This window comes from Myotis davidii, unplaced genomic scaffold, assembly GCF_000327345.1.
Source record: "Myotis davidii unplaced genomic scaffold, ASM32734v1 scaffold855, whole genome shotgun sequence".
Lineage (NCBI taxonomy): Eukaryota > Metazoa > Chordata > Mammalia > Chiroptera > Vespertilionidae > Myotis > Myotis davidii.
The window spans coordinates 353,621-367,061 of NW_006286978.1; the positions used below are offsets into that span (position 1 = coordinate 353,621).

General features: G+C 51.3%; 1 protein-coding gene and 1 long non-coding RNA gene across 2 annotated transcripts; one reads left to right on the forward strand and one right to left on the reverse strand.

The window, feature by feature from the left end:
- Positions 1-3,467: 3,467 nt before the first annotated feature.
- KCND1 (potassium voltage-gated channel subfamily D member 1) lies at positions 3,468-13,435 on the reverse strand. The gene is made up of 6 exons (XM_006758880.2): positions 9,758-13,435; positions 7,952-8,114; positions 7,775-7,858; positions 7,589-7,687; positions 7,066-7,316; positions 3,468-4,869 (listed from the first exon to the last, which is right to left on the reverse strand). Exons 1-6 carry the CDS (start codon positions 10,879-10,881, stop codon positions 4,644-4,646), a joined length of 1,947 nt encoding a protein of 648 aa, XP_006758943.1. The 5' UTR covers positions 10,882-13,435; the 3' UTR covers positions 3,468-4,643.
- On the forward strand, positions 7,806-9,728 carry LOC107182311. Its single transcript, XR_001513036.1, has 3 exons — positions 7,806-7,883; positions 7,995-8,129; positions 9,526-9,728. It is a non-coding gene; the product is annotated as an uncharacterized LOC107182311 (long non-coding RNA).
- Positions 13,436-13,441: the final 6 nt, after the last annotated feature.

Consider the following 13,441-nt stretch of genomic DNA (forward strand, 5'->3'; position numbering starts at 1 on the left):
GGATAAAGAGGAGGCACCGGTTTGAGAGCCGTAGGCGACGCGCAGGTCACGCGACGGAAGAACCCGGATGTGAAGTCGAAGGTGAAGGCAGCGCGACGAGTGTCGTCGCCTACTCTCGGAGTTCGGCTAGTTGATTGTTACGCTCTTTCCGGCCTTCCAGTTCCAGGGAGACAGAACCAAAACAAGCACCTCTTCGCCCCGCCCCCTCGCAGGTTCTTGAACTACCGGGTGGGGTCCAGGGGCGCCGCGCAAGCGCACCAGAGCACAGCCCCGCCTCTGGCTCGGAAGTACGTGGGCAAAATCCTCGCCGCCGCCACAACAATCGCGGGCACCAACCTATCGAAGTGGCTGCGTGGGTCCTCGCTGACGCCCAAGGGCCAATCAGAGGTGAGCGATCGCCCTCCCGTGCCCTCCGTCTCAGATTTCACTCAAAGTCAGCGCCCCGGCTCCTGGCCTTTCTTCTGTCCGCGCCGTCCTGCTCTTGACTTCTTTCTCTGAGGCTTTGACTCGCAGGCGGCGGTACAGCGACAGGCAGGACACCTTGACCTGCCCCGCTCACGACATTTTCAAAAGCGCCTCCCTTCCAGGCTTCCAACTTGGCCGCTGTCAGTTGGACTGACAGGAAAATATCAACACTCCCGGAGCTTAGCAATCCCTTGTAGCGTCAGTTCCGGTCCCACCCACCTGTAAATCCACACCCTTTACAGGCGGGCGGCGCTTCACGTGTAAAGGGCTGAGAACTGCGGTGATTGGTTAAGAGGCGCTGTCACTCGGGGCCGACGAGCCAACCAGGGGACAGACATGCACCGTGGGGAATGTCGGTGTTTGGGAAGCAGACACGCCCTCTTTGGCACTACCACACTGTCGCCCCCGCGTTGACCTCCCCGCCCCTGTGGCTAGTGCGCAGGCGCCGCATAGCCACCTTTTATTTATTTGTTTCTGAAACTGAATTTACCTGGTTTGAGCATAACTTTATGTATCCATCTCTGTCACTAGCCAGCGTCTCACAATGGGGTTGGTAAAATCTCTGCTACTGAGCAGCTGGAGAGTTACAAGCTAATCTAGCCCTTCTCCTCTTGTCTGTGTGCTCTCTGGCAAGTCATTTAACATCCACCCAAGCTCAATTTCTGCTTCACTATAAAATGGCAATGATGATTCTAATTTAAGGGTCAGACTCATAAAGGGTCTGATAGTGTTCCGACACATAGTAAGTGCTCAATAAATTAGCATGATGGTGCACAGGAAAGGATCCCAGGCTTTGGAGTCAGAAGACCTCAGTTACAGACATGGATGGCCCATTACCAACTGTAGGACCCTGAGCAAGTCACTGTGTCTCAGATTTACCTATGTGTAAAATGGGAATGATAATGCCTGCCCAGACTACCTCAGGGAGTAGTTGTGGGGTTCCATTGAGTTCATAAACCAAGAAGCTGTTGTGAGAGGTGGGAGCTTGCTGTGTCTTAGGAGCCAACTAATACAATAGATTGACTGAAAGAGAGACCATCAAAAAGCTCTTCTGAGTGCCATCTAAACTTCCTTCAGATGCCAACCCTAGTTGAAGTCTTCCCTGAAGGGTGTCAATAATAAATGTACTATTGTGTTTTCTTTTCATGAGACTTAATGGGAGAGGATTCAAGTTTACTGGGCCTATTGTGTTCAGGGCACTGCTCTTAATGCCTATGCACATTATCACATTGAGTCTTTTCATGACCCACATATCCCACTCTCTACTGGATATTTGTCTAGCACCACACATCTAAAACTGAACTTACGAAAGTGTAGCTAGTCATCACCAAGTACTTACTATGTGCTTGAAACTATGTGCTAACAGCTTTGACGTTACCTTTTGACAATGTATGGCACCTCCAGCCTTTGCCCAAACCAGAAACCTAGGAGTCAGCCTTGCCTTTTCCTCAACTCCCAGATGCCTGTCAATCCCAAGCCCTACCAATTCTACCTCTCAAAAATTTTGACTGTCCAACTATTACTGCCATTACCTGGCCAGGGCACCACTTAATGGGAGAGGACTCATGTTTACTGGGCCAGTTGTGTTGACCACTACAAAAGCCTCCTCCTCACTGCTCTTCCTCCCTCCAGGAGTGTTTCTCTAGAATCCACTCTTCACAACCAGAATGATCATTGTGAAGCACAAACCTCATGATGACTTTCTGTTTGCAAGCCTTTAGAGGTCCCCATTATCCTTAGGATGAAGTCCAAAATCTGTATCCTAGCTTCAAAGGCCTTTTGTGATCTGGCTTACCTCTACATTCTCACCCTCATCATAGCCTCACACTCTCTTTCCCAGCTCTATCAACTAATTTGAGTTCCCCAAAGGCCCCAAGCTCACTCTCTAACCTCCAGGCCTTTGCACATGCTGTTCCCTCTGCCTGAAACATTTTTACCCTTTTGTCTTTCACCTGGCTAACTGACCCTCATTCTTCCTGTACTGGCCAGGTTAGATTCTCTACATGCTTCTGTAATCCATAGATCTTAGTTCCCCTGCACTATATTGTAATTGCTTAGTTGCCTTCCACGTTCACTTCTGTAGAACAGAAATGATGTCTACTTTGCCCATTTCTGTACCCCTAGGGCAGTGATGGCGAACCTTTTGAGCTCGGCCTGTCAGCATTTTGAAAAACCCTAACTTAACTCTGGTGCCGTGTCACATATAGAAATGTTTTGATATTTGCAACCATAGTAAAACAAAGACTTATATTTTTGATATTTATTTTATATATTTAAATGCCATTTAACAAAGAAAAATCAACCAAAAAACTGAGTTTGCGTGTCACCTCTGACAGGAATGTCACAGGTTCACCATCACTGCTCTAGGGCTAGCACATGATACCCAGTTAATAAATATTTGGTAAACAAAAGAAATGATTATCTCTGTTTCACAGATTAGCAGCCTGGGGTAAGAAAAGGTACGTCATTCTCTTTCCCAGGGATTGGAATGCAGGTTGACCTGAATCCAGGGTCTGTCTTCTCAGTGCTCCACAGAGCTCAGTCACACACTAACCTAATCTACCCAGTAGCCCAGAAGAGAAAATGTAGGGACATCCACAAGGAAGGGGGATTTGCCACACTGAGAGATGCTTTTCATCAGGGTTCAATTCAGAGCCGTTTTCTGTCAGGAAACCAGGGTTTAAGTCTCCCCCAAACCAAGCATGTGCTGCTCTGGGTCTCAGTCTCCTCATCTGTGAGTGAGGAAGCTGGAGCAGATGATGTCCAAGGAGGCATATCTCAGGACCTCCTAGCCTGCCTCACTGGCTAGAGTCAACTCTTCAAGCTCCACTTTTTCATTACTCCTAGATCCTCATCTTTCAGAACACATCACCAACCATCTACCTCCCATACCTTCACCCACACTAGCCCTTCTACTAGTTGAAAGGAATTTAAATCAGAGTACTTTTAACTCCCCAAGCCCTCCCCAGCCCCCAAAGCCACTGAGCCAGGAGGTGTTCATCCTCATCTCTCCTCTCAGGTTTTATTGACTGATGAAAACTACATCATTGTCAGCCACCAGCTCCACGGGGACAGGGAACCTGAGATGATGCCAGATAATCAGCCTGAGAGCAAACACAGAGTTCCGGAAGGTGACCCAAGAGGGAGAAGAGCAAGGAATACGTGACAAGGTATTGTGGGGAGGAGGAGAGAAGTTCCTCCTGCCTTGTACAACTCCCAGAGTTCAAGAAAAACCCAGGCCTCAGCCCCTGGCGCTTCTGGACTCCTGCCCAAGTACAAGGAATCAGCTCATGATCTCCAAACCCAGCCCAACCCCTGTTGGTTGCCAGGTGCTTATCTCAGCCAGTCCAGACTCCGGCCCAACCCAGGAAAGAAGCAAACCAGAGGGGAGAGAAGGAGGAGTGTTAGAGGTGGCCCCTCTGATTAGGGCAGATGTAAATGCAGCAAACTGGGCAGAGGCTTTGCATAATATCACAGCAGCAGCTGCTATTGCTAGAGTTTGCTGGGGGCCCAGCAGAGGATGGAGTTGCAAGGACCCATTTCCAGCAGCCAGAGAAGGGGGGTAGTGTTTGTGCTATCCATGTGTGTTGGGAGAGGCAGCCTGACCCCCGAGGCAAGGCCTGGGGGTAGAAGGTCACTGCTGAGGCCACAGCCCATGAAGCCTGTGGTTGCATTCCAAGCTTTGGAATTTAGATGTTGTTGGGCCTAGTGGAGGGTGGGGACCTCTCTTAGAGGCCAGATAAGAGGGAATGGTTCTCTTCCCTGAATCCCCAAACCTCCACCGCCCCTGACAGAGAGAAGAGGAAGTCTCACTTCTTCTCAGGCTACAGCTCAGATGTCAGGTGGGAGCCTGAGGACCCAAGGGGAGGAGCATGCGGGAGGCCAGCTGAGGGCAAGGTCTGGTCCCAGTGTGCTGGGGCCTGAGGAAGCCTAGCAATTCAGCTCCCACCAGGAAATCTGTCTGGGGTGGGGGAGGTGTCCCATTCCCTGGCTACATTCCCCGGCTACATTCCCCACAAGGTAGGCCATTCCATGAAACTCCATTGCATAGTTTTCAATAGGGGGTGGGAGGCAGAAGGGTTTCCCCAGGCCTGCCCCTGTCTGTCTCCCCAAAAATATGGCTTTGGAAAGGAGTCCCCAAGAATCAAGAGGACCCTCTGGATGGTTGGGCCTAACCCTCACAGGGAGGAGATCTTCACAGTCTCAGGGAGGAGGCAAGGGGTACCCAGGCTAGAGTTCCTGAGGGTGCTGCTGGCCCCGCCACCGCCACCAGGGGAGGAAGGTTGGCTCTCATCTGGAGTGTTGGCAGGAGGGGTAGGGATACTGATGATGGCAGCCACAAAGTCCCGGCTGTCACAGTTCAGGTCAAGGTTGTCGTGGAGCTTGGCATTGAGGCTTGAGCGGCTGTGGATAAGGGTGGGAAGACAGAAGGTTCTTAAAAAGTCATCTTAATACTTGCTACAGCAATCATGACATTTATTGAGCATCTACTGGATCCCTGGCACTGTGCTAAATGGTTCTCCTGCACCCCCAATCACTGTGAGGGCTCTGAAGTTAGGCAGTCCTGGGTTCGAATCCTGATCCAAATTTTACTACTGTAACCTCTCTTTTCTCTCATGTGAAGCATGGGAATAATAATACAGTAAGTCCTCACTTAATATCGTTAATAAGTTCTGTAACTTTAAGTGAAATGATGTACACCAAATTTTACCACAGGCTAATTAATTAAAAACAAGGGTTAAGTTTCTAGTCATTTCACCAATGTTATAACAAAATGGTACTGGGAATATTACTCAGTCATTAAAAAAGGATGGAATCTTACCATCTGTGCAGCATGGATGGACCTAGAGGGAATTATGCTAAGTAAAATAAATCAGACAGAGAAAGACAAATACCAGCCCTAGCCGGTTTTGCTCAGTGGATAGAGTAAAGAATAATATATGTGAACAAACAAAACTGAAACAGACTCAGAGATATAGAGAACAGACTGGTGCTTGCCAGAGGGCAGGGGAGCTGGGGGACTGGGCGAAGAAAGGTGAAGGTATTGAGAAGTACAGATTGGTAGTTACAAAGCAGTCATGGGGATATAAAGTACAGCATAGGGAATACAGTCATTATATTCTAATAATTATGTATGGGACCAGGTGGGTACTGGAAATATTGGTGGGAACATTTTATAAAGTATGATTGTCTAACCACTATGCTGTATACCTGAAACTAATACAAATAATACTGAATGTAAATGGTAATTTATAAAGAACAAAGACAAGAAAATAAAACGACATTGAACAAAATGATTTTATTCAAGAACCTGTTGTATTCCTATCTCACAGGGTTCTTGTGAACATTAATTGAGATAATAAATGATACAAAGTGCTCAGAATAGGCCAGTGATGACGAACCTTTTGAGCTCGTTGTGTCAGCATTTTGAAAAACCCTAACTTAACTCTGGTGCCCTGTCACATATAGAAATTTTTTGATATTTGCAACCATAGTAAAACAAAGATTTATATTTTTGATATTTATTTTATATATTTAAATGGCATTTAACAAAGAAAAATCAACCAAAAACATGAGTTCACGTGTCACCTCTGACACACGTGTCAGAGGTTCGCCATCACTGGAATAGTGCCTGGAACACAATGGGCATACAGACACAAAACATCTATTATGATAGACTCCTTACAATCCTAAGTCTTCACAATAGTGTACAGTAAGAGAGCTACATAATCTGGTCCCTGTTTCTTTCTGATTTTACCTCCCACCACTCCCTCCCTCCCTCACTCCACTCTACTCACAGTAGTTTTCTGGTTCCTTATTAGAGACACAGACCTAGTCCTGCTTCGGTGGTCTTTGCACAGGCTGTTTTCTCTGCCTGAAAAGCTCTTCCTCTAGATATCACATGACACACCCCTTCACCTCCTTTAGGTCTTGGCTCAGATATCACCTCAGCAAAGCTTTCCCTAACCACACGGTTAAAACTACGTCATACCCTGTTCTACTCTCTCTGTCCCCCATTCCTGATTTATTTTTCTCCTTGGCACTTAACACACTGCATCATCTGTGTATTTGTTTATTAATGGTCACATCCCACTAGAATATAAGTTCCAGAAGGTCAGGGATTTCTGCCTGAAGTGAACTCCAAAGTGCCTAAAGCTCTGCCTGGCATATAGTAGGTGCTCAATAAATGACAAGAGAATGAATGAAGCCCTAACCGGTTTGGCTCAGTGGATAGAGCGTCGGCCTGCGGACTGAAAGTTCCCAGGTTTGATTCCGGTCAAGGGCATGTACCTTGGCTGCGGGCACATCCCCAGTAGGGGGTGTGCAGGAAGCAGCTGATCGATGTTTCTCTCTCATCGATGTTTCTAACTTTCTATCCCTCTCCCTTCCTCTCTGTAAAAAATCAATAAAATATTTTTTTTTTTTTTAAAAGAGAATGAATGAAGAACAAGGAGTTCCAGACAAGATAAGCCCAAGTTCCCAGCATGGAGGAGTTTGGGTTTGAGCTTGACTTGCTAGGCCTGAAGTCATGAAATCTCAAACCCTCTGGTCTAAGCTCTGAGCTTCCTCAGGGATAGCCAGGGGGTGGGGGTTTCTTACCTCTGAGGGACAGGGCTCCTCCGCAGCCCCGCCAGAGTATCCAGCTCCTGCATGCTTCCACGGCTGACCGAGGCAGTGGAGTTGGCAAGGCGGATGGCACGGCGCTTGGCCCTGCGGGGGCAGCAAGAGGATAACAGGCTGCCAGGCCCCACTGGCTGGGAGGACACAGAAGTGCTGCGGCTGGTGCGGCCACCCAGCGAGACCGCACCCAGAGCCTCGTTGAAGGTTAGCTCATCTGTGAACTCATGGCACTGTGGGAAGAAGGGAGGCACGGTCAGAAGGCACCACATAGGAGCTGCCGCCACCACCAAGCCTTTGCTTATGCCCTTCCCTCCTTTCTGGAAGTTGCTTCCTCTTTCCTTCCCTTGCCCACCCTTCAAGGCTCAGCTCTATCAGGCCTCTTCTAGGAAGCCCTGCATGATTTCCACAATTAGTAGTGAGCCTCCAAGACCACAGGGGGGAGCTGGCTTGGTGGCAGAGAGATCCCCTTCATTCTGCCATGCCACTTCTCCTTAGGCCTCACCGTTGTCTTCTCTAGACAGTGCAGCAAGTGGTGATGTTGTTTCTCAAAAGCAGAACGGTTCCTTACACACAGGGCCTGTTCCTCCCCACTGCCGCTGTCCTGGAGTGGATGGAGCAGACAAATGAGGTCAGCACCTTCCTCCTCCCATCACTGCTCATGACCAACCCCAATCTGGGACCTACTCACCTCAAGGCCCCTGTTCTGCTTGTACTGCAGGAAGGCGTTGGTGGTGCCACTCTTTGCCAATCGGATCCTTGCTAAGCGCACCTTCTACAGAGAGGAGAGAAAGAGTCAGGTGGGTAAACACAAGAGGTGATTGACTGGCTTGGGGTGGGGGGAATAGGAGATGGAAGGTGCATCTACCTGCTGTGCTCGGCGCTTATCAGCACGCTGGTTCTGGTGGTAGATGCGGCTGAAGTTAGAAACAATGACTGGCACAGGCAGAGCGATGACCAGGACACCACTGAGTGAGCAGATGGATCCGAAAATCTTGCCAGCAATGGTGCTGGGCACCATGTCTCCATATCTGGGGCCAGAGGAGGTAAGTCAAGGTCAAGAAAAGTTCCCACCCACCCCTCAGTCCCCCACTGCATCCCATTCATTCCAACTCATTCTGTGACCTTGGCCAGGCACTCCAACTCTCTGAGCCTCAGTTTCTCGCTCTGCAAAATATGAGGGATGACCTTTCTGGCCACCAGTGGGGGTCAAATGAAAATGGGGCCTCAGCCCCTACCATCTGCTGCCTCCATGCTAGCTGTGCAGGCATCTGAATCAGTTGGAAATCTATTAATACCCAGCATGGGGGAGAAGGAGGAAGTTATAGGCAGTAAACACGGCCTCATGGAGAGAGAGTTCCACCACTACCAGCCAGCTAAAGGGCTCTGAATCCCTGCAGCAATGCTCTGGTGGTTTTGCTTAAATTTGTCTTACCTTCTCTAGGTAGGACTGCTTCCTGTTCCCCCAGGGAAACCCCGAAACTATCCTCACATGTTTCTCCCCTACCCATGGAGATGGAGCAGAGCCAATATTACCACCTTGTCTTACAGAGGGAGTGCAAACCAAAGTTAGGGAGGTCCCATAACTGACTTGCTCAAGATCACACAGCATCCTTTTGTCCTAACCACAGGACCAATCAGACTCCCTCCACAAAAGTGCAGCCTCTGCAGTCTTAAGCCTCTAAGCCTTTGCTCAAGCTGTGCCCCATCCCTCATGACTCTTCCTTATTTCTTTATTTGACTCATTTGTTTATTTTATTTTGACTTATTTACAAGTCTCTCCAACTTGGGCATTTCTGGCTCTGTGATGTGTCAACTCAGACTGTATCCTCAACTAGGAGACGTGGGCAGCTCTCTACCCACCCAGGGTTGCTGTGAAGACTAAATAGGGTAAAAAAAAACCCAAAAGACTAAACAGGGTAAAAGGCATCAAAATACTCAGTTCCAATCCATTTTCAAGGCTCATTATTTGTTTCTCGACCTAATTCTGAACCTCCAACCAGAATTAATTTCTACATTTTAGAAACCTCAAATCAACTTTTCTATACCTCTATTAAATCCCTGAGCAAGCTCAATCCATCCCTTCAACAGATACTGTATATACCTAATCCCGATGACAGAAATTAGGACAGGCTCACAGTCTCTGCCCTAGACAATGTCTTCAAGAACAACATGAGTTTCGTGTTTCCATTTGATGTTTTTAGCCCAACTATTTTCTTTCAAGGATTGTCAGTAAAAAAAAATGATGCTGAAAATATCTTATTCTGGAGAGCCACAGAAGTAGTGTCCCACACTATGCTTGTAGAGGTTTGGGAGTTTGTGGTCCTCAAGATGGAAAAGGGGGTGATACAAAACCAATACCTATTTATCCCTGTACCAGAAACTTTCACAAGCATGATGTCCGTAAAGCCCCTCAAAAGGGATCATCTTCTCATGTTACAGAGGGGAAACAGGCCCAGAGAACACAAGGTCAACAGAAAGAGTACAGCTAAGACAATCCTTGAACCCAAGTCATTGTCAAAGCTGGGTGGGATTTGAAGATGAGTCCAACTCCCTCAGTTTCTACAGACGAGCAAACTGAAGCTCAAACAGATCATTTACCTAACCTCCTTTTACAGAAAAGGTGAGTGTAACTGACTAATCGGGCAGCTCCCAACACAGGGTCTGCACTCACCCAAGTGTGGTCATGGTGACAATGGTATACCAGAAGGCTGCGGGGATGCTAGTAAAGTTAGTCTTCTTTGTGCCCTTCTCAGCATAAAACATGACAGTGGCGAAGATGATGATGGCCATGGTGAGGGAAAAGAGGAGGAAGCCCAGCTCAGAAGCACAGCTCTTGAGTGTGTAGCCCAGAATTCGCAAGCCCTGTGAGTGCCGGGAAAACTTGAAGATGCGGAACACCCGGAACACGCGAAGCGTGACAAAGGCGCCAGACACGTCCTCGTTCTTGGGCACGAAAAGGCCGATGTAATAGGGTAGGATGGCCACCACGTCTATGAGGCTCATTACACTCCGTAGGAAGCGGCAGCGGCTGGGGGCAGCAAAGAGCCGCAGGAGGTATTCACCCGTAAAAATGAGCACGCAGGCCGTGTCCATGCAGAAAAAGGCCGTCGGGAAGCGTTCCCCACACGAATGCTCCCTGGGGGGGGACCGCCGGGTGGGGCCTCGGCACGGGATGGTCTCGACCACGTTGGCGATGACTGACACGGCGATGAAGAAGCCGGTCACGTAGTAGAACACGAGGGCCGCGGTACTAGTGTGTGGGTTCTCGAAGGCTCGCCAGAGCCTCTGGCGCAGGGAGCTGCCGGCCCGCAAGGCTGGCCCTTCGGCGGCCTGCTCGGCCTCCTCATCCTCCGCCAGACGCTCCGCATTCTCCTTCTTCCGGTCCCGGTACTCCTCCAGGCAGCAGTCCCCAACGAGCTCAGGCACCAGGCCGTAGAAGGCCAGCTCTTCATCGAAGGCCTGGATGCACTCCTGCCGCGGGCAGTGCAGGCGGCCGGTGCGGTAGAAGTTGAGCACGTGCCGGAACATGTCCGGATCGCGATCGAAGAAGTACTCGCCCGAGTCAGCATCGTAGAAGAACTCCTTCTCCGAACTGCCCAGCAGGGTATCCGGGTAGCGGTCCAGCGTGTTCTTCCAGGTCTCAAAGCGCCGTCCGCTCACGTTCACCACCAGAACCTCATCCCCTCGAGAGGCCTTCACCCCTGGCGCTGGGGGCAGGGGCTGCTGGGCCAGGGGCAGCCAGCCCACCGCAGCCGCCCGCGCAAAGGGCAGCCACGTGGCCACGCCTGCCGCCATCCTGCTGCGCCCCAGGCCCTCGGAAACTTGGGGGGCTGGCCTTTAGGAGAATGTGGCTGTCTCCAGGATGGTGGGGGCTTGGAGGGGCCCGGGGCCACTCACACAAGGAAACTGGGGATGTCTAGAGAGGCCAAGAGGAAACTGGAGGAAGAACTAGAGACAGGGGCAGGGGCTTGGAGGGCATTTAGAGGGCCTGGGAGGAACCGGATGTCTTGAGGGACTGAGAAGGGGCTAGGGGACATAGAAAGCAGAGAAGGGACGTCTGGAGGGACAGAGAAGGATCTGAGGGAGCGTTTAGAGACAGATGATTCTAGAGGGGTCAGCGTGTGCCTGAGATATCTGAGGGTATCCAGTGGGGGCAAGAAACACGGGAGCTGTCTACACTCAGTTCTGATGGAAGAAGGGGCTAGACCTCTTTAGCTGCGTTGGAGAGGGGATTGGGGCATTCTCGGGGGTAGAAATAGGACCAGAAGTGTTTGAAGAGGCTGAGATCAGGGTCCTGAGGGGAGTTCTAGGCTAGGGGGTGGTGGTAAGAAAAGTGAGGATGGTGGTCCACACCCTGAAGACTTCTGGGAAAAGATAAGGGGGTTGAAATCCCTTCTTGGATCTAGGAAAGGGGTTGGTGCACCTGAGGGATGTCTGTAGAGCCAGGAGGTTGTAAAGAGGCTGAGAGGTGTCTTGGGAGTGCCTAGAGCTGCCAAGAATAGCCTGAGGGGGGTGTCTACATTCTACAGGAGTTTGGGGAAGGAAGGAGAGGTGGGGCTCCTAGTGAGGTTGGAGAAGGGAGTGGGGTGTCCAACGGGGTAGAGAAAGGGCAAGGTTATTTTTCAGAGGCTGAGGGGTGTCTCGGGGAGAGGGGTATCTTGGGGGACTGAGAAAGCCTGCTCCACTCTCAGGAGTTCCAGGGACAGGAAAGGGACCCAGGGAACCCCAAGGGGCTGGGCTCAATTGGAAGGAAGTTGGACATAGACCCAGAGGATTGAAAAAGACTAAGAAAAGGGGGTTCTCCCCAAAACGGGTTGGAAATTGGAGTGGGATATTGAAAGGGAGTTGGGTGTGTCTCCAGGAAGGGGGGCTGCTGGGCCTTGCAGGAGGCTGATGAGGGAAGCCAAAAGAAGGCTGCGTCCCACTATTGGGGGCTGGTCTGGGGAAACCACACTCCGAGGGGCTGGTGGTGTGCGCTGGGCAGCAGCAGTAGCAGCAGCGGCTGCAGGAGGAGGAGAAGCAGCCACAGCCAGGCCTGGGAGAGAAGGCAGCACAGACAGGGGAGGGGGCTGGGTCCCTGGAAGGAGGCTCTGCAAGGACGAGGTCCAGCAGGACCCAGGGGGACTGTCCCAGGATGGGCTAGGGCGTGGGAGCTGGACCAGGGAAGGGCAAGGACAGCGCTGTTAGTGGCCCCCTCCCACGACCCACAGGGCGACCTCACCTGTGTCCCCACTGCAGCAAACGGCAACAGCGGAGGGGCTGGGGGGTACCAAACACCGGAGCTCCTGCCCCCCTCTGCAGAGCTGCCCGAGTTCTCCTCCTCCTCTGGCTCTCTCTCCCCGCCCCTCTGAGCTTGCCGGGAGATGGCGAGGCAGGGAGGGGCCTCGTGGCTCCCAGAGCCCCCTCCCCTAGGACCGCCTGAGAGGGACCCTGGGGAGACTCCGCCTCCTATAAAGCTGGTTGGGCCTCAGTCGCGTCATCTGGAAAATGGGGGTGGTAGGGAGCTTTGCCAGTTCTCCCCACCTCCTTCCTGGACTCCCCCTCTCCCTGCCCAGCTCCTACCCCCCCTGCCCCTAGGGGACCCCACCCCCACCCGTCTGAATCAGCAGCACTTAGCAGATGCGATCGATGGGGAGGCGTCTGTTAATGGCCTTAGAGCGGAGTGCCACGGGGAATGATGCAGCGCTGTCCCCTCCCTGCCCCCCAAGGCTGGAGAAGGTGTGGATGGAGGACTGGTGGGGGGCATTTCTCTAGATCGCCAGACCCCCAAAGCTGCTGGGGGGGTGGTGGCTGGGTTAAAGCCAACTGTAACCAAGACTGCTGGGACCGGACACCATCCTCCTGGTTTTGAATGTCACGTGGTGGGGGAGGGGGGAAGGGAAGAGTGCAGATGGGGACAAGTGTGGAGTCCCACCCCATACCAGCTTCTTTCCCAGGCAGGCCCACTCTGAGGGGCAGTGTCTGTCTGTCCACATCCAGGAGCCTCAGATCACACCTCCTCCCTTAGAGGGCTCTGCTGCTGTGGCAAGAGCACTAGGTACCAAGTGCCTCTGGCAGGATGGGTTCAAACCCCAGCTTTGCTGACTTGCTGTGTCCTTGAGCAAGTGACTTGCATTGTTTTCTCAGCTGTCAGGTGGAGTTACCCCAGCTCAACAGTGTTGTTGGGACCATTAATGGAGTGGTGTGAAAGGGGATGCACAGGGCATGGCACACAGAGGCCTCCTTTTTAGTAATTCAAGGTGTGGTGTGCTGGGGAGCAGTAATGCAGGGCCAATTTTAACCTTTCAATTTACCTCCACTTCCTAGCTCATCACACTCCTGATCTGTCCATCTCCATCCCTCCACCCACCCACCC